We start from the raw sequence: 19,188 nt of genomic DNA on the forward strand, positions 1-19,188 counted from the left end.
TGCCCTAATTGATTAAACAAAGTAATTCTTTGAGTCACCTGTGCATTATACACACCCACACCCACACAGTCTTCTAGAGAAGTATGGGTAATATCTTTGATGAGGATTATAGGAAAGATGGGGTGGTTTTTTTTTTTTTTTTTTTTTTTTTTTTTACCCTTTGATGTGTTAAACTCTTCTATTGTAGGCTTTAACTTTATTATTATTTTATTTTTTTTTGGTCTTTTTGCCATTTCTTGGGCCGCTTCTGCGGCACATGGAGGTTCCTAGGCTAGGGGTCGAATTGGAGCTGTAGCTGCCGGCCTATGCCAGAGCCACAGCAACGTGGGATCCGAGCCGTGTCTGCAACCTACATCACAGCTCACGGCAACGCCGGATCCTTAACCCACTGAGCAAGGCCAGGGATTGAACCTGCAACCTCATGGTTCCAAGTCGGATTCGTTAACCACTGAGCCATGACGGGAACTCCTGTAGGCTTTAACTTTAAAAGGTGAGTGGAGATGGCTATGACTATAATTAATTTTTTAAAACATTTTTATATTAAAAATTAACTTTTTAAAACAGTTCGCTTTATGGTCATTTAGGTTCTTGTTAGTTGTTTAAAGGGGAAAATACATTTGCACAATCTTAAGTGTATTCCTTTTTTATAGGAGAATGTGTAAAAGCAGAAATACAAGTAATAAAAACACCTGCGATTGTCTGTGCTTTGACATTGTTCTAGGTGGGATGGCAAACTGTGCAATACAATAGCAAAACGGAAATTGAGATCTATTACAAATGTCTATCCTGTTACCTAAAGGTTTATGTATTTTTAATAATTTTTTATGCAGTACAGCAATGGAATGATCTTTCATAAATTCCTAAGATGTTTAAGCTTTATGTGGTCTAATGAGTTAAACAATCAGGAGCAGATTAATAGACTTTTCTTAAGTAATAAGAGGAAGTACATTTCCTTCAAGGTCATAGATAATTCTTTTGTGGAATATGACTGTGTTTGGTTCCTATGACCTTGGATTAAAAAAAAATAATTTCCGATCTCTCATCTATGTAATAGCAAATTCTTTCTGATTATACAGGAAGCTCTGCATGTTGCAGGAGTGGAAATGCAGTTAACGGCTGCGGTATCATTTTTGACCATTCTACAGGAAGAATCAGTGTCAATTCATACATATGCCCACTCCTTCCTCCAAGTCATTCTACTCCACCTGGAGCACAGGGATGCAGGTCAGGTGCCTGGCATGCTTAATTGTTTATGTGCTTACTGTTTCTTGCATGTGGCCATGATGTTATTTGAATTATGTTAGTCTGCTGCTCAAGAGTTGATCAGTGGAGTAACTAAGAATAGCAATGGCCGTATCCTTAATAAAACCCACAAAATTCAGTGTCCTTAAAGCCTAAAGACCCATTAGTTCATCTTATGATTTATAATTCTTAGATTGTTTTCTTTTAGAAATATGCTTTTTAAAAATATAAATGTAGAGTTCCCGTCATGGTGCAGTGGTTAACGAATCCGACTAGGAACCATGAGGTTGCGGGTTCGGTCCCTGCCCTTGCTCAGTGGGTTAAGGATCTGGCATTGCCGTGAGCTGTGGTGTAGGTTGCAGACGTGGCTCGGATCCAGCGTTGCTGTGGCTCTGGCGTAGGCCGGCGGCTACAGCTCCAATTTGACCCCTAGCCTGGGAACCTCCATGTGCCGCGGGAGCGGCCCAAAGAAATAGCAAAAAGACAAAAAAAAAAAAAAAGTGTATATATATATATATATATATATAAATGTTTTTCAGATGCTGAATTAAGGCAATAAATACACTTCTTGCAATAGTAATAAAAATAATTATCCACATTTTATTATTAAATACTATTATAAATATTAATGACCAAGTGGAAACTAAATCTGTAAATGAGACTGTTAATTTGGCACGCTTTATCTGTGCCATCAGGTGTCAGCAACGCGTGGCTTGAAACTCTTCTGTCTGTTATAGACGTATTGCCCAAAGAGACCCTAAGGCATGAGGTAATACTTTTGTTTTTTTTTTTTTTTTTTTTTGGTAAACACTGATATTTATAAAATATGTATATATTCTAAGGTTTTTCTTGCCTTTGTTTTTGATAAAAAAGGTATTTTGAAAAAGAATAATGTCCTACTCTGAAAGCAGCACATGTTCATTATAGAAAATCTGAGTAGTATAGAAAATAGAAGGAAGAAAAATTATGGTTCTGTACTTTAGCCACTTTGAACATTCTGATGTATTTTCATTGCAGATTTTTTCCTTGTGTATGGTGCTGTTTGCCATGTTAGTGATCATATTGAATTTATATCTGGTTGCTTTTTACTTAGCGTTATTTTCCTTATTATTTCCTCATATTACTCATTTGGTAAGTAGCTACAAGTATTTTACATCTTAAACATTTAAGCCTGTTTTCAGTTTTTTACTATCAAAATAAGACAATGAACATCTTTATAGAACTTTTCTCATTTTTTAGGTAATTTCCTAAACTGTAACTTCCAAAAAAGTGAAATTACTGGGTTAGAGGGCATTAATATTCTTAAGGCTCTTGACTACCAATATGAGAAAATGTCTGTTTCTCTGGGCTTTTATTAGCAATAGCATTCCGTGAAATTTGATGGCCCCCAAATAGAATTATGTTTTAATTGGCTTTTTTTGATTGTTATGCTGTTGACTATGTTCTCATGTATTATTTTTAATGTACTGTATCAGTATAATATAGAGTATCAGCATAATAAAATTATATTCTTTTATGTACTGTATATTAAAGTTGCCAGTCCTTTGTTACCTAAGTTGCAAATAATGTTGCCAGCTTGTTGTTTGCTTTTTGATGTTTAACATTCTGCAGTATACCCTTCTGGAAAAGTTTTAGTAAATTCATATGAGAGAAGAGGAAAATTAGGAAATTGATTCTCTGAAGAAATGATTTCTCATTCTTTGAACATTATTTCTATGTGAATTTCCTTTCGAATATGTCACTGTTGAGGAAAAATGCTTTATGGATTTCATTGTCTTTGCCCTCATACAGATTATGGTCTCTCTGCCAAAACACATGCTCGAAAATGGGAAGATTTACCCAGTTATAAGGCTGTTTGTATGTTAGATGCTGAACATGTAGAAGATTACATATATTTAAATATTGAATGTAACATTGACATATGTTTATATTTTTTGATTATTGATGTATAGTACAGTGCAGTTTTTACTCTAGAAGGTCATATATTATCTAACAGGAGATTTAAGATTTTAAATATGCTTTTTTTTTTTTTTTTTTTTGGTCTTTTTAGGGCCATGCCTGTGGCATATGGAGGTTCCCAGGCTAGGGGTTGAATCAGAACTACAGCTGTGGGCCTACACCACAGCCACAGCTATGTGGGATCTGAACTGTGTCTGCAACCTACACCACAGCTCACGGCAACACCGGATCCTTAACCCACTGAGCAAGGCCAGGGATTGAACCCGCAACCTCATGGTTACTAGTCAGGTTTGTTTAACCACTGAGCCACGACGGGAACTCCTAAATATGCCTTTTTATTTCAGACATTCGACTTTTTTTGCAATTTTTTTTAGTTAAAGTATAGTTGATGCACAATTTTGTGCCAATTCTGCTGTACAGCAGAGTGTCCCTTTCTTATATTATCTTCCATCACATCTTTTTTTTTTTTTTTGTCTTTTTGCCATTTCTTGGGCCACTCCCGCGGCATATGGAGGTTCCCAGGCTAGGGGTTGAATCGGAGCTGTAGCCACTGGCCACAGCCACAGCCACAGCAATGCAGGATCCGAGCCTCGTCTGCAACCTACACCACAGCTCACGGCAACGCTGGATCGTTAACCTACTGAACAAGGGCAGGGATCGAACCCGAAACCTAATGGTTCCTGGTCAGATTCGTTAACCACTGTGCCACGACGGGAACTCCCTATCTTCCATCAGTTCTTTGACTTCTAAATTATATATTTATCACTATGCACTCAGTTATTCTGGCAACTTTGTTGAGAGGAAAAATGTTGACCCTTTGATTAGTGTCATAGAATTTTAGAAGGTGGAGGGATCTCAGTACAAACCTAGTATTCTGATCTCCATCTCAATTAGATGAGAAACCATGGGGAGAGAAATAGCAAGATTACTTAGGCAAATTAAATAGCTGGGAACATGATGGGGGATAATGTGAGAAAAGAATGTATATATGTATGTGTGACTGGGTCTCTTTGCTTTACTGTAGAAAATTGACAGAACATTGTAAACCAGCTATAATGGGAAAAAAATCATTTCATTTAAAAAAATAATAAATTTTAGGTTTAAACAAACAAAAAAATAAATAGTAAGCGTGGACCAGAATCAGGATCTGATCTTCATAGTTCTTTGCACTCTCTCCGGCTATTGTGTTCAAGTGTCCAGCACACACACAATATAGCATCAGAGCTGGGTTGTTGTATTCAAATGACAGAATTATTTAATAGAAATACAGGGGTTCCTGTTGTGGTGCAGCGGAAATGAATTCAACTAGGAACCATGAGGTTTCAGGTTTGATCCCTGGCCTTGCTCAGTGGGTTAGGATGCGGCGTTGCCATGAGCTGTGGTGTAGGTTGCAGACACGGCTTGGATCCCATGTTGCTGTGGCTGTAGCTGAGGCCAGCGGCTTCAGCTCCAATTAGACCCCTAGCCTGGGAACCTCCATATGCCGCAGGTGCAGCCCTAAAAAGACAAAAGACAAAAAAAAAAAAAAAAAAAAAAGAAATATGTCTGTTAAGTATTTTATAAATACCTCTATTAAGTAAGTTATAAATAAGTTATAGTAAGTAAGTTATAAATACTTACAACTAATTCAAATTATAATGTTTTTCTTCTTCAGGACAAATATAAAAATTTATATGGAATAAAAACAAATTAAAGGATAGTGGTAGTTCCTGTTGTGGTACAACAGAAATGAATCCAGCTAGTATCCATGAGGATTTGGGTCCAGTTCCTGGCCTTGTTCAGTGTGTCAGGGATCCGGCATTGCCATGAGCTCTGGTGTAGGTTGCAGAATGGCTCAGCTCCCCAGTTGCTGTGGCATAAGCTGGCAGCTGTAGCTCCTATTCCACCCCTAGCCTAGGAACTTCTATATGCTGCGAGTGTGGCCCTAAAAAGCAAAAAACAAACAAACGAAAAAAACGAGGTATCTAATTTGCTTTTTTCCTTTGAAAATATGTGTTTCACAACGACCTATGCATACAGATCACTAGAGAATTCACCATAAGCTTTCACTCAGTTCTTTTGTGCCTGACAGTTTTTGTTTGTATAATTAAAAAAAATTTTTTTTTGCCTTTTCTAGGGCCATACCTGCAGTGCATGGAGGTTCCCAGGCTAGGGGTCTAATTGGAGCTACAGCTGCTGGCCTACGCCACAGTCACAGCAACACCAGATCCAAGCCATGTCTGTGACCTACACCACAGCTCACGGCAATGCCGGATCCTTAACCTGCTGAGCGAGGCCAGGGATTGAACCCGAAACCTCATGGTTCCTAGTCAGATTCGTTAACCACTGAGCCATGATGGGAACTCCCTGATTGCATAATTTATCATCATCTTTACCTTGAAAATCCAGAAGTAATCCAGATAATAAGCAGCCATGTACATCAAAGTGTAATTGAGGTTCTTTTAAAAACATTTGGGGGAGCTCCCGTTGTGGCTCAGTGGTTGGTGAATCTTGCTAGGAACCATGTGGTGTAGGTCGAAGACGTGGCTTGGATCCCGCGTTGCTGTGGCTCTGGCGTAGGCCTGCGGCTACAGCTCCGATTAGATGCCTAGCTTGAGAACCTCCATATGCCATGGGAGCAGCTCGAGAAAAAGGCAAAAAGACGAAAAAAAAAAAAAAAATTGGGGATGTTAATATTGTTTGAAGAAAATAGCTTAAATTACTGTCAAGAATATATAACATTTTATGAATTCATTCTCTAAATCTTTTCTATTTAGATTTTGAATCCACTTGTTTCCAAGGCACAACTTTCCCAAACAGTCCAGTCTCGTTTAGTTAGTTGTAAAATTTTAGGAAAATTGACCAACAAATTTGATGCACATGCGTGAGTATTTGTATGTAATTTTTGTCTACATTAAAGTAATTTAAAATGTGTAAAACTATATGATTAATAATTAAATTTATATTATTCCATACTGTATACAGTTTAGCTGTTTTAACTTTATAGCATATAGAATTCTCATAAGTCTACTTATTCAGATGAATTTCTTCTTTGTCACATACCTAGTGTAGTTTTGAGGATAAAATGATATTATCTTACAGACTTCAAAAATTGGCAAACGTGACATAGATTTTTGGATTTTTTCCATTATTGCTTTGAATTTGTTATTTTGAATAATTTATCTTATTTTGAGGTTTTATAGAGAGTATTTATTATTTATATGCCACTCTCTGCCCAGATGATAAATACCAAGTGGAACAAATGGAATTTTGTGTGATTATGACATAAGAGTAGGATATAAAATTGAAAAGTAGTTTGGTTAATCGTTGTTAGAATTGGATATTCCACTTGCCTATAACCTTTTATCTTATATTTTAGCTGCCAATTTGAAATTAACCATTATTTTAAAAAGAGCCAGTCATTATACATAATTTTAAGGTAGCGGATAACATCCATATGTAATAGCATAGAGTAAATACACATCGTAAACTATAAAGTTCTATTTTAAAGTATGTTTGTGATTATTAGGCTAAGATTTGTATGGCAATTTTTTGAAAATGTTGCATGTTTCTTTCCTCCCTCTCTAAGCATTAAAAGAGAAATACTTCCCTTGGTAAAATCACTCTGTCAAGATGTAGAATACGAAGTTCGATCTTGTATGTGTCGGCAGTTAGAAAATATAGCTCAGGGCATTGGGTAAGTACACTTCCACTTCTCTGTGTCACATTTTTATTTCTGGGTTGTTAGACCACATGTGTTCACTTCGGTATTCCTAAAAGGATGCTACTGAAGGGCTGAGCTTCATATGACCTTTAAAAATGCATATAACAAATACCTTCTGATGTGTTTGTATTAAAAGAGATAAGAGTAAAGATGTTTATTATGATGGTAGGCATTCAGTTCAGGTTAATTTCTTCTTTTTTCTTTTTAGGGCCACACTTGGCATTTGGAAGTTTCCAGGCTAGGGGTCTTATTGGAGCTGCAGCTGCTGGCCTATGTCACAGCCAGAGCAACACCAGATTCGAGCTGCATCTGTGACCCTCACCACAGCTCATGGCGACACTGGATCCTAACCCAGTTGAGTGAGGCCAGGGATTGAACCTGTGTCCTCCTGGATACTAGTCGGACTCGTTACTGCTGAGCCACAGGGGGAACTCCCCAGTTAATATTAATTTCTTTCTCTCTCACCTTGGTTACTTAGGTATCATTCTAAACACTTAGATCCAGGAAGAGAAAAAATGTCTGTACTTGGAATATAATATATCCATACTTAGATGATAGCTGTAGCATGTCTTTTGGCTGAAATCGGCCGTTTCGGATGGGAGCTGCTCCACGGAAGTCTTGGTCTCCTCTGAGGCTCTGCGCCTCCTCCATCTGCTGTGTTGGTCTCCTTGCCTTTTGGGTGTGTGACACTCAGGAGGGAGAGGGGTGAGGCAGGCAGTCCCTTCCCTTCACCTATAAAAATTAATCTCATGTCAAGTTATACATATGATATGAAAGGGAGTTTTATCTAAAAATCATCTTGGAAAGCAGAGGTTTTTTTTTTTTTTTTTTTTTTTTTGATCCTAAATTGGTACAAAAAACATTGGAACCTGTCATTTTTGCTAGAAATTGCACTGATTTCACCTGGTTCCTTGTTTCACAGGCAGGGACACTCAGGTTGTTCGTACAGTTTATACATGATAGCCATTTATACAATTGCTAATTAAAAAATCTGGGCCAGTATTTAAGGCTTTAGAAAGATGTTAGAATGTCATATATGAATTCAGGGTAGAATAGTGTCCTGTGGCCTCTCTTGCTGAGTAGGATTTAAGTGTGTGGAAGTTTAGCAGTTCAACAGAGTAATCAGTTCCTTAACTTTGATCTCAGAACCAGCTTCTTTCTTTCTGTTAGGTCTTCAAAGTCTAGGCTGACTCTAGATCATTGTGGACCAAAATTAATTCAGTCTTGTCCAGGTCTATGCCCCTTAACCAAGATCAGAGCCTATTAGAATATTCTTTGGTTTATTTTGTATTTGGTTTTTTGTCACTGAAATTTTGACACAGTTGATGAGTTTTCTGAAAGTTAATATACAGTTATTGCTTAAGGATTAATTTAAACAGGTAAAACCAGAATCAGCCTAGCTTGTTAAGTTAGAGTGCACTTAAGAGACTATTTTGCTTGGTTGTACATATATTTATTTAATTTTGAGTTCCTACATATATTTAAGGACATAATTGTAGGAATATCATGTGATGCTGACTGAAAACTACTAAGACATGAATCATATTCTTTATTCTCCCTTTGATAAATACATAAAATTAAAGAGAGGGACATAGTTTTTTCCTTTCAGCATTGGAAATTAGAAATATTGTTAAGGTCTGATAGGTACCAAGAGAAATTTTCTTATATATACTCCAGGCTAGATGAAACCCTGAGATAGGTGAAAGGAATTAGAAAGATAATTTCAGAGACTGGCACTGATTTGGTAGAGAGAGTCCCCCACCTCCTGTACCAGGAGTCACATTCCTAAGACGTTTGGAATTGAGCTGTGCAGGAAAGAGGCCCAAGAACGGTACAGAACTGAGCTTGTAATTTTGTGTTTGCTCTGGCTAGGAGTGGAAGGTTTCCTGACCACTTCAGTTTAACCAGAAATGAGCACTATTATTTATTAATAAGATAACTAGGGAGCTGAATTAGGAGATTCTTCTCAAGCCAATACATCCGTATGAAATAAAAGCTGCAAAACATTAGGAAGCCACTATGGATGGTGCACCAGCTCAGGATCAAAATGGACAATTCTTAGACTATCAGATTAATAGAGAATAGTACTGTAAAGAGGACATAAGCAATCATTATAGGAAAACAAGTGTATTGAACAGACTTCTTGTACAGGGATGGCTAAGGAGAAAAAAGAAACAAACATGAGATCTACAAAAAGGTCCTTCAGTGTTAGAAAGGAAGAACATATAGCACTCAGAATGGAAAGAAAGAACATACTTCTGAAAAGTTGATCAAACTTCTAATTATGGCGATATACTGAACAAGGTAACCTGGACATCCTCCCGTTATAATATGACAAAATTAACATTCTTGGTAAAAACACTCAGAAAGCTAGGGATGAAGGAAACTTCCTTATCTGATAAAGGGCATGTATGAAAAACCTACAGCTAATACCATACTTAGTGGTAGATGTTTAATGCTGTGCCTCTAAGATAAGAACTGGCAAGGATTGTTTTCATTACTTTTATTCAATACTGTACAGAAAGAAGGATCTAGCCATTGAAATAAAGCAAGAAAACAAAACCCTAGAAAGTCTAAAGATCTGAAAGCAAGAACTAAAATGTTTCCTATTTGTAGATGACATTGCTGTTTACATGGAAAATCTTCAGTAATTTACAAAACAACTGTTAGAACTAGTAAATGGATTTGAGGGTGTTTCAGATTACAAGTTAATATAAAAAAATCGGTTGTATTTTTATATACTAGTAGAATATATTTAGAAAATGAAAATTTTAAAATTCCACTTAACAAAAGATACATAATATCTATACTGAAAACTCTACACTCTACACTGAAAAACCACAGAACAGTGTTATGAGAACTTTTCAAAAACAAGTATATACCATATTCATGGATTGGAAGACCTGATGATGTACTATTGTTAAAATGTCAGTTCTCCCCAAGCTGATCAACAGCTCAACACAGTCACAACCAAAATTGTGCTTTTTTGTAGAAAAGCTAATTCTAAAATTTATATGGGAGTGCAAATGACTTGAAAGAGCCAAAGAGATTAAAAAAAAAAAAAGGTAAAGGCATGTTTTCAAGACTTATAATAAAACTGCAGTAATCAAAAGAATGTAATGTTGCTAAAAGGATTGACATACAGAACAGTGGAAAAGAAGAGAGAATCCAGAAATAGACTCACGTGTACTTGGTCAATTGATTTTTCAATAGAGTGTCAAAGCAATTCATTGAGGAAAGTGTTTTCGAAACGTGGTACTGGGATACATAAGAGAAAAAAATTGAACGTTGGCTCTCATCTCTCACCATACACTAAGACTAACTTGAAATCTATGATAAATGTAAATATAAAGCTAAAACTGTACAGCTTCTTGATAGAAATACAGGAGAAAAATATCTGTGGCTTTGGGATTTAGCAAGGATTATTTAAAGTCATGAACTATGGAGGAAAAATGTGATAATTCAACTTTATTAAAACAAAAAGTCAAGCCCAAATGAAAAAAATATTCACAGTACATATATCAAGCTTGTATCTGGAATGTATGAGGAACTATTACAACTCGATGACACAGAACTCTTAAACAATCCAGTTAAGAAATGAACAGTATATTTGAAAATAGATATTCACAAAGGAAGCTATAACACCTGATCAAAAAGAGGAGTTCATGCTGTGGTACAACAGGATCAGTGGCCTCCCTAGAGCGCTGGGACGCAGGTTTGATCCCCAGCCTGGCACAGTAGGTTAAAAATCCAGTGTTGCCACAGCTGTGACGTAGGTGGCAACTAGGATCTGATCCTTGGCCCAAGAACTCTGTATACTGTGGGACGGCCAAAGAAAGAAAGAAAGAAAAAACATGAGAAGGTTCTCAACATTGTTAGCCATAAATGGAACACAAATTAAAGCCATACTAAGATACAACTACCCACTCACTAGAATGTGTAGTGTAAAAAGCCTGTCAGTACCAAATATTTGACGCAGACTTGGAATAGCTGGAACCCTGATGCGGTGCCAGTGGACTGCACTGTAAAATGTAAAATGGTGGAAGCCACTTTGGAAAACTGACTGGCGTTTACTTAAACGTGCATCTTCTATATGACCTAGTCATTCTACCCTGAAGTGTTTACCCAAGAGCAGTGAAAATACATGTTCACACCAAGAGTTGTTTTAGGTACAAGTTTATAGCCTCTGTACTGGTGATCTCCCAAACTGGAACAGTGCAAATGTCCGTCCACAGGTGAACGGAGAACATAATGTGGCATGTCTGTACACTGGAGTACTATTCAGCAATGACAGGGAATGGAGCACGGGTGCACGTGACATTACCTCCTGGATGAATCTTAAAATCAGTATGTTGGGAGTTCCCTTCGTGGCTCAGCAGTTAAGGAACCTGAGTAGGATCTGTGAGGATATGGGTTCGATCCCTGGCCTCACTCACTGAGTTAAGGATCCAGCGTTGCTGTGAGCTGTGGTGTAGGTCACAAATGTGGCTCAGATCCTGCGTTGCTGCAGCTGTGGTATAGGCCAGGAGCTGCAGCTCTGATTCGACCCCTAACCTGGGAACCTCCATATGCACAGGCACAGCCCTAAAAAAGGAAAAGAAAAAAAAAATTCAGCCTGTTAAGGGAAATAAGCCAGACACAGAAGGGTATATACCACATGATAAATACAAACTAATAGGGACAGAAGGCAGACCTATGATTGTCTTTGTCAGAGGTAGGTTGTAGAATTCACATATAATGGGATTGATGGTTGGTTCTTGTCCTCTGCCCCATTTTTGTCTTTTGTCCGCTTGGAAGCCTGTTGTTGAAGGGGGAACATGTAAGGGAGGGCTGAGCAAGAACACTGGGGACAACTTCATCTTGTGCAAAGAGAGATGGGGATGAGTAGGTTGCAGTATTTCTTCAGACCCAGTCTCCCTAGAAGAGGCCAGTGGAAAGACACAAACAAATGGGAAGTCTCCTTGAATTGTTTTTGCTGTCCTGGCTGACCATAGAACCCGGGATCTTTGTCAGTATTTTAACTGGAGCAGACAGCTACCATCAGATGATCCCAAATCACAGCCAGCACCTGGGCGGGTTTGTACCACACAGCCAGACCCCAGAATTCCTGGATGGCTATCTGGGCAAGCTCGCCCATTTCATTCATCATATTATTCCTGACCCTGCATTATATCCCCTTCTGACATGGCGAAAGGGTTAGATTGTAATTACTGGCATCCAGACTGATAAAACTGAATTCCTACAAAGATCACAGAAACTGGCTGTCCTTAAGCCTAAACTCCATATACTTCTGGTTGGGGCAGAATTCACTTATGAGACAAGAGAAAGATATTCTCCTAAATGCATTTGTTTAGGCGGTATAGAGCTTCCTAAAAAAACTACTCACCTACGGTTCAGTTTGCTGAGAGGAACTGATGAAAAAGGGAAAATATTTGTATCATATGTATAGGTCCACCATGATGCCTTAGTTCCCTGAAACTTTCATTATATGAAAAAAGGGCGAAGGAAATGAACATACATTTCATAAAGAGGAAATATAGTGGCTAATAAATATATATTCAACCTCATTGCTCAACTGCGTTAGTTGTCAGAGAAATAGATTCACTCAGTGAGTATATGTTGAGCCAGTAGCGTAAGTTGTGTGAGTAATTATGCAGTTTTACTGTTGATGTTTCTTATGCTTGTATTCCCGTGCTCTCCCAGCCAGATTGCAAGCTTCTGGGAAACAGGAGCCATATCTTTATGACCTTTCCTATTTTCTGCAGCACTTAGTTCAGTGGCTTGTTCTTAGTAAGTTCTTGCTAAAGATTTATTGATTTATTGTCCTCTGTTGCTTATTGTGCAGGACAGAACTTACAAAAAGTGTGGTGCTCCCTGAATTAATAGAACTTTCTAGGGATGAAGGCAGCAGTGTACGGCTGGCAGCTTTTGAAACTTTGGTTAATCTGCTCGACATATTTGATACAGGTAAATCTTCATGTGGACACAGCTTTGCTTGTGAAAGCACTGTTTTTCCATGTTTTGTATCACTGTCCAGAGTGCGGGTAGCTGCAGGATGGAATTTCTTCTGTTCATTTTCATGATGAATGTTGGGCTTCCCTTCTCTCCCTGTCGTTGTGGTCTTTTCTCTTTTGGTGACTTCTCTGTTGCCACTTTTACCCTCATGGCACCTGGAGTTGCTGCATATTCCATACCCCTCTCTTGCTCGCATCAGCATTTAACTGACTAGTGTGTAGGGCTGAGAATTTGGGTTGGTTTGTGATTAGCTTTTAACTTGTTCAACTAATTGACTAAAGCAATGTCTAAATTCGTTTCCTCTCAGTATTTTAATGCTAGACCTCATGGCCATGGGAAGAGAAATCTGGGATGTGGTATTTGGGTGGGATTGGGTAAGGAGGTGTTTTTTAATGTACAAATCAAACGACAAAGACAATTAATTGCTGTCCTGAGTGTGTGACTAGATTCTTGCCTAATGCTGGATGTTGGTTTATCAGTGCAACTTAACCATTTTGATAGGATGACATTTGGAAGGGCAAATGTCAAGTACTCAAATGCAAAACACTATTATGTGATTGTATGATGACACTGACTTGAATTAACAGTGTTCTAACTGAACGAGGAGATCCTCTAAGAGATTATTGCAGTGCGGACAGTTACAACGTAGAGTTGTTACAGAAGAATAATTTAGGCCATTTGATGAACTGGAGGGGTAAAATAGCAATATCTGATAAATGACATCTTTCTAAATCCCTTTATCCCAGGGGTTGGTGAACTGTGGCCTGTGGGTCAAATCCCATGGCCGCTTGTTCTTGTAAATAGAGCTTGTTGGGACACAGCCATGCCCATTTTTTTATGTATTGTCTCTAGCTGTTTTGTGCCAAAGTGACAGCATTGAGTACTTGCCACAGATAAACTACAAAGCCTAGAATATTTGCAAAAATAGTTTGCAGACTTCTGCCTTATACCAGTTATTAAAAATAGTGATCACATTGTCTTATGATATTTTTTATGTTTGACTTCTTTGCTGGTCTGAGTTTCTCAAGTTCAGAGACTACTTATTGTTCGTCTTTCCACCTGTGTTACTCATATAATGCTTGTTTGCTGAGAAAGCCAATAAATGTCAAATGAATGTTATTTAGCAAAAATAGATGATAGTACTGAAAGCTGATGATAATATTAATAGTAATAATAATAATACCAGTAAGCCTGTCACAGGATTGTGCTTTGTATGGTCAGACCCTTAGTAAGGCAGCAGTTCATTTCTGAAAGTTTAAGACAAGTGTGGGAAATTCAGGGAGTATTTGGAATCAAAACTTAAATATTGTTAATGTCAGAAACTTATGACCTAAGCAGGTATACTCAGAGAATCGATTCACTTTTTAAAGAAGAGTCATCTAAGAAATAAACGTGAAGAAGTTCATTATACAGAATGTCATATAACTAACTTAACATCAATCAAAAATGAAGTGATAAAATGCAGCATGTATGCAAAAGAGAATTCCTGTTGACATGAGTAGTGTTAGCCTTCTCACACTTATTCAGACTCAAAACCTCATCCATTCCAGCTTTTTAATTTATCGTCGCTCTTTATAGGCTGTTCCCTGTAGCCCATTGTGTCAGGTCCAGAGCCCTCAGCCTGCACGCTCCTCTCACCTCTTCTTTATGTCATTCCTCCATCATCATTGTTTTCAGATGTATTTTCTGTTACTCTCAGACGAACACAGTAATTTTTCTCTCTGGAATTTTTGTATGTGCATTAATTTCCACACATGTAGTGTTGGCAACTGGATCCAAAGTATATTTTGTTCTTTGTTTTCCAGATGACAGAAGTCAAACTATACTTCCCTTGGTGAAATCATTTTGCGAAAAATCTTTCAAAGCAGATGAATCAATTCTTATTTCCTTATCTTTCCATTTGGGAAAACTGTGCCATGGGCTGTATGGTATGGTATATCCTAAGAATTTCAAGATTATAGATAATTTCTCCCCTTTTTTAATCTTAGCCACTAAACTTCAGCTTTTCAGTTGTAAAACCTACCCTTTAAGTGTGTAAAATCTTAAAAGAGATTCTAGAATTTTAATAGCATGATTTTGAACACAGAAATGACTTTTTCACTAGTAGAACTTATATGAACAAATAATGACAGAGTGAGGTAGGCATAGCCCTTTACATTTCTGAATATTTTGTGTATGTATTAGTTTGTATATGATAACAAAAGTGATGTGTATTAACTATTGGTGCATAATAAGTATGTCCTTATTATTTGTTGAATAATTAGCATATCATGAGTAGTTAAGCTTAGAAAATAAAATAGTACCTGTAACTCTTGGCATTTTGAACATATTACTCAGTTTCTAACTTACTAAAATAATGCAAGCATTAATTATGTAACAACTTAGCATAGTAAAACATTTTTATGTGGATTGTTAGACTTTTTTAGGCTGTTGAAAAGAAGTAGTGCAATACGTGGAGTTCCCATCATGGCTCACTGGTTAATGAATCCGACTAGGAACCATGAGGTTTGCGGGTTCGATCCCTGGCCTCACTTAGTGGGTTAAGGATCCGGTGTTGCTATGACTGTGGTGTAGGCCCATGGCTACAGCTCCGATTAGACCCCTAGCCTGGGAACCTCCATATGCTGTGGGTGTGGCCCTAGAAAAACAAAACAAAACAAAACAACAACAAAAAAAAGTGGTGCAATACCTGATGAGTTCCTAGTTCCCTAAGAGAGTATATGAATATGGAACTAGTCCATTGATCAAAAAATTTTTTTCCATCAAAAATATTTTGAGAAGTTCCCGTCAGTGGTTAACGAATCTGACTAGGAACCATGAGGTTGTAGCTTTGGTCCCTGGCCTTGCTCAGTGGGTTAAGGATCTGACGTTGCTGTGAGGTGTGGTGTAGGTCGCAGACTCGGCTTGGATCCCACGTTGCTGTGGCTCTGGTGGCTACAGATCAGGTTAAACCCCTAGCCTGGGAACCTCCATATGCCACAGGAGCAGCCCGTGAAAAGGCAAAAAAAAAAAGACAAAAAATATTTTGAGTTTACTTTGCCATCTTTCAGATTCAGTTTTTAAGCTCCTTTTCTGTAGACCATAAGTGCATGTCTTTTTTGTAGGCAACTTTAGAATATTTACCATAAGTAAATAGCAGTAATGGCCCCTATATTATTACGTAGTAACTTGTTAGTGGTACATACTGTGGTTCATGATACAGAAACTAATACAGGCCTAATTCTTGTGTGGCATTGTTTATACTATTGAAATTAAAATGAAAAATGAGGCTGAAGACCTGTTAAATTTCTTCACAATACTTTCTTCAGTGTTGCTTTTATTTATAATTTCTAACCATTTATTTAAATTTTGTTTCCAATTATGTTTTTATTGCACTTTGCTTTCTCTCTTTTTAATTTTTATTTTCAATTGAAATGTTGAACAAAGGTTTTACATTTATTTTAGGAATTTTCACTCCAGATCAACACTTGAGATTTTTGGAGTTTTATAAGAAACTTTGTACATTGGGTTTGCAACAAGAAAATGGACACAATGAAAACCAGATTTCACCCCAAATCTTAGAGCAGGAGAAGAAATATATTTCAGTACGGAAGAACTGTGCTTATAACTTTCCGGTAATAAAGTATATATTTGTATTGGATAAACATTTTGATTATAACTTAGAAATATGTGAATAGATAGCATTAAAAATATTTGACACTTAGTACTTGGCATTATATCTGGTGTACCTACTCCGTAGGTGCTGAGTAAATGTTGGTATAATTTGTATGAATCTCTAGGTATACATTGGAATTTATGCATGCCCTTGAATCTTCTGGATATGATTTCTAACTAAATTATTCAGAGGACATGGTTTCAGTTTAAGTGAAACGATGATGCTATTAGGTATTGATGCATGTTTTCCTCTCCTTCCTCTCATCTCCCTGCCACTTGCCCAGGCCATGATTGTTTTTGTGGATCCTAAAAACTTCCACATGGAACTCTATTCTACATTCTTCTGCCTTTGCCACGACCCCGAAGTACCAGTCAGATACACTATCGCTATTTGCTTTTATGAAGTAAGTCTGAAAAAGTGATACCACTTTACATTTGTTGTTAGTTGTTGTTATGTCTACCTATGTATAGAAGATGGTTTTTTGATGTTTCGTTCATTTCTGTTTACAGGTTAAAAGATATAGGCTCCATATCTCTTTCATATTCTAGTCCTAAATTTAAAATCATTCCCATCATTCTGTTTAGAATGTTTTCAGAATTCATTTACATGGATTATATTCATTTATCATGTATTAATTCATTCAGTATATCTCTACTAAGCCAGACATGGTGTGGATGTGGCTGTTGTTGCAGATTTGGACGTAAAACAAGTTTTAATATGCTTTATCATGTTTATATTTAACTTTGCACCTAAACTTAGGAACTTGAAACAAATGGAAAATTGAGAGGGAGATTGTTTATTTAAATTTACAGTTTTTACAGCAAACGGATCACGAGCATAGCCTTTCGATTCAGCTGTTACAACTGTCCATAGTGTGAGAGCAAAAGTGAATTTAAATTTTATGATGAATGTAATTAACTTTTTAACTCCCGAGGCTGAAATTCGGGGCCTGTTTCTTGAGTGATTGCAGTTAAGTTACATGTATGCTGTAATTGCAGTCAACATGTATGCTGTAATTGCAGTCAACATGTATGAACTATAACTTGTCAACTTCAAGACTGTCACATAAAAATATCTAAGTGGCTTAATAAAATATTTCCTTCCTTTATAAGGTATGTTAAATATTCTTATTCTCAGTAAGAATATTTCATCCCCTTCCCTGTGCTGTGTTCCTACATCACAGCACTGTTAGGTTAGCAGCATTAGAAATGTTGCTTAAGACACTTTTGGCTGTTGGCTGATAGTCTTTGCTTCTTTTGAATAACATTTTTTCTGGTGCGAGTGAAATGACATTATTCATTGTGCAAAATCTTGGAAATAGTCCCTTTAAATGGTATAATTAATTAAAATAATTCAGGGTTGAACAGTTACGTCACCTTTGTAAATATATGTATAAGAATGTGCTTTTGGAGGAGGAGAGGCCAGAGGACACTGGCTGGCTGAGTGAACTGCGTCTCTCCTTTATGTATTGAGCAGGCATTTAGGCTTGGTTACCATGCATGCTTGTATTTGTCTAGACCAGTGGTCGCCAGAGCTGGTTGCACGAGATAGAGTATGAGAAAGCAATATTTATGCAATATGAGTTTCTATTTGTGGTCATTTTTATCTCGTCCTTTTATTGTTATGTTTTATATTGGACATAATATGTTAGCACCATAGAAATAAACATATTGAAATATGTATACAAAAATATTTCACTAATAGAAATGAGTTTGGAAATCATCAATCTAGCTATTTTCTGCATGGCTAGTTTCTGTATTCTTATGTATTCTTACGTATTATCCTACCATGTAGGTAGGTTAAAATGATACTTTACTCCGTAAATGAATGGTTAGGTTAGGTTTGTCCTTTTAAATAATGAAAATACACTGGTTGATTTAAATGTCCCAGGGTTATTGGTAGATTCTGATACTTACTTTAGTATATTCTGAGTTTATTCTTTTTTTTTTTTTTTAGAAAAAAAAATATATTGTGAAAATACTTTCAAGTCAAAACAATCCTGTAGAGCAAAGGTTTTTAAAATACCTTATTTACCTTAGGACCCCCTTTTTCAAATAAACCTTACTCAGAAACTCAGTATGTAAAAAAATATATATATGTATTTAAAGTAACTGGTGAATGTACCATTGTATATTCGTTACCATTGCTTATCTGGAGGACACAAAACAAACAAAGACAATAAACAGTTCACAAAAAACAGTTCACAAAGGAGCTGGATTAGGCTGGACCCTCCCCACTCCTCTCTTGCTCCTTGAAGTCCTTGATGGGAGAAGTCTTAGATGTTTTGCTTGCTTGGGAGTTTTCTCTATCCCTGTGTGGCTGCTGGCCTGCCGTAGAACTTGCCCTCTCTGGAGCTCTGCACTGGGATGAATGCTTATGTGGCTGGGCTTCTTTATAAGACTCCGGTGGCTGCTCTAAGACTTTAAAATATGAATTAGAGGCATCCATGGGCTTATTATCGCTTGTGATAGGAAAGTGATGACTGGCTAACCGCCCCCCCGACCCCCGCCCTCTGCGCTCTTCCCACCCTCTGTGTCCACAGACCCCAACATGTCAGGAAGCAGACTAAAAAGCTGGTTATTCTTCTAGAAATCGAATTTTACATTATGTTGTA

General features: G+C 37.2%; 1 protein-coding gene across 20 annotated transcripts in view; it reads left to right on the top strand.

Moving 5' to 3' along the window:
* PPP4R4 (protein phosphatase 4 regulatory subunit 4) overlaps positions 1-19,188 on the top strand; it is a 111,961-nt gene that overhangs the window by 59,770 nt on the left and 33,003 nt on the right. For 18 of the 20 annotated variants that reach the window (XM_084970104.1, XM_084970102.1, XM_084970105.1 and 15 more), the window contains 8 exons: positions 1,077-1,224; positions 1,938-2,011; positions 5,958-6,064; positions 6,770-6,877; positions 12,750-12,871; positions 14,725-14,847; positions 16,364-16,533; positions 16,858-16,977. In XM_084970104.1, the coding sequence (XP_084826230.1) occupies positions 1,077-1,224; positions 1,938-2,011; positions 5,958-6,064; positions 6,770-6,877; positions 12,750-12,871; positions 14,725-14,847; positions 16,364-16,533; positions 16,858-16,977 (972 nt within the window). Of the gene's footprint in view, positions 1-1,076; positions 1,225-1,937; positions 2,012-2,213; positions 2,374-4,393; positions 4,666-5,093; positions 6,065-6,769; positions 6,878-12,749; positions 12,872-14,724; positions 14,848-16,363; positions 16,534-16,857; positions 16,978-19,188 lie in introns of those variants that run through there. The other 2 variants (XM_021099662.2, XM_084970117.1) reach the window with 2 other exon arrangements.

Source organism: Sus scrofa, chromosome 7 (genome assembly GCF_054392235.1).
Source record: "Sus scrofa isolate SSC_HxYL_T2T_F1_AM1 chromosome 7, Sscrofa_HxYL_maternal_Yorkshire_Landrace_v2.0, whole genome shotgun sequence".
Taxonomy (NCBI): domain Eukaryota; kingdom Metazoa; phylum Chordata; class Mammalia; order Artiodactyla; family Suidae; genus Sus; species Sus scrofa.